Raw genomic sequence first — 1,995 nt, 5'->3', positions numbered from 1 at the left:
GCTTGTGGTTCAGTGGGTAGGGCGCCAGCCCCATATACCAAGGGTGGTGGGTTTGAATCCGGCCCTGGCCAAACTGCAACAAAAAATAGCCAGGTTTTGTGGTAGGTGCCTGTAGTCCCAGCTACTTGGGAGGCTGAAGCAAGAGAATCACCTAAGCCCAAGAGTTGGAGGTTGCTGTGAGCCATGATGTCACAGCACTCTACTGAGGGTGATAAAGTGAAACTCTGTCTCTAAAAATAAATAGATAAATAAAAATTAAAAAGAAAAAGAACATGGATTTCTTTCTGCAGGCAACAGGGAGGTCTCTGTAGACACCTAAGCTACGCAATGACAAGATAGATTGGTGCTCTGGAAATACTATTCTAGAAGCTATATTTAAAATGTATTTGTACTGGGGAGAAACTGGCAACAAAGATAAGGGAGAGATGTCAATAAATGAACATGAATACACAAACACACACAAATAGTGCTTTTTGCCTTAACTTGGACTTGGATGGCTGAGTGAGTGGTTCCAGCGTGGAGACAGAAACCAGGATGGTCGGATGAGTTTCCAGGAAGCTCAGAGGTTACTGCTTTTGATGAATGTGGAACTGGACGAAGAATATGCCCTCAGTCTTTTCCAGGTAAATCTACTGGGGAAGGATTTGCAGGAGCCTGCCAGGTCACATTTTCCCTTTGCCATAAGTCAGTCCTCTGACCCTAATCAGCAACACTCAATTGTTGAGTCTCTATTGTGCGCCCCTAGTACAATGCCAGGCTCAGTGGGAAGTATGGGGTATGATTCTTGCCCTTTAATCTTGTTGGAAAGATGAGCCATAATTCTGTGAAAGGTAAATAACAATATGTTATATTGTACCTCAAGGATCTCTCTGTCCATGGCCCGAATTTCACAGGTACTTAGAACAATGGAAAACCCCAACTAGAATGTGAGCAAATAGGAGGAATCTTTTGAGCTTTTAGGGACCTTTGGGAGGTTTAACTTCCTAGTTGAAAATTGTCTCTAGCAGCTAGTGGTATGCTAAAATTTTGATTTTTGCTTCTTTTTTTTTTTTTTTTTCAGTTTTTGGCCAAGGCTGGGTTTGAACCCACCACCTCTGGCATATGGGACCAGCACCCTACTCCTTTGAGCCACTTGCACCACCTTGATTTTTACTTATTGAAGTGATTTCTTCTGTGACACTAAATGTCAGGAGTTTATGGGAGTTTTATAGAAGCATGTTTGTGGGCCGTGCCTATGGCTCAAGGAGTGGGGCACCAACCCCCCATATACTGGAGGTGGCCCTGGCCAAAAACTGCAAAACAAACAAACAAAAAACCATATTTGTATCTGTCAGTAAGACTGTTGTACAGTGCAAGTCATGGTCATAAAATTTCCTATTAAAGGGTTTGTTTACTCCTAAACTCTCTTGCAGGCAGCAGACACATCCCAGTCTGGGACTTTACAGGGAGAAGAATTCGTACATTTCTATAAGGCATTGACTAAGCGTGGTGAAGTGCAGGAACTGTTTGAAAGCTTTTCATCTGATGGGCAGAAGCTGACCTTGCTGGAATTTGTGGATTTCCTCCGGGAGGAGCAGAAAGAAAGAAACTGTGCCCCTCACATTGCTCTGGAACTCATCGACCGCTATGAACCTTCAGACAGCGGTAAGCGGGACCAGCTGGACAGGCATCAGACATGGGTGTTGGGGAAGCGGGGCATGATTATAAAGGTACAGAAACAAGCAGCATCCTTCCTAATTTAGGAAAAGCTAAGTCCACCCCAACCCTGGCCCCATACCCAGTTATCTCATTTAACCACTCCTTCTGAAAGAAAGCAGCCATTGCCTGCCTTGAAAAGACAGGTGTCTCCTCTGTAATGCTAGATCTCTCCGGAGGAAGAAGATTCCACAGGTTTCCTTTCTTCCACTATGCTTCTGTTTGGGATTTTTTTTTTTTTTTTTTTTTGAGATAGGAGCCTCAAGCTGTCCCCCTGGGTTGAGTGCCGTGGCATCTCAG

At 44.3% G+C, this 1,995-nt stretch overlaps 1 protein-coding gene across 1 annotated transcript in view; it reads left to right on the top strand.

Moving 5' to 3' along the window:
• The window catches only part of PLCD4 (phospholipase C delta 4), a 24,878-nt gene that overhangs the window by 4,051 nt on the left and 18,832 nt on the right, over positions 1–1,995 (top strand). Inside the window, exons 4-5 of the mRNA XM_003784955.2 lie at positions 494–623; positions 1,413–1,644. Coding sequence (XP_003785003.1) covers positions 494–623; positions 1,413–1,644 — 362 coding nt within the window. The remainder of the gene's footprint in view (positions 1–493; positions 624–1,412; positions 1,645–1,995) is intronic.

Source organism: Otolemur garnettii, unplaced genomic scaffold (assembly GCF_000181295.1).
Source record: "Otolemur garnettii isolate 467f Iridium unplaced genomic scaffold, OtoGar3 scaffold00013, whole genome shotgun sequence".
NCBI classification, from domain to species: domain Eukaryota; kingdom Metazoa; phylum Chordata; class Mammalia; order Primates; family Galagidae; genus Otolemur; species Otolemur garnettii.
Note: the sequence above shows the minus strand (reverse complement) of the source record. Positions and strands in the feature narration are given on the sequence as shown.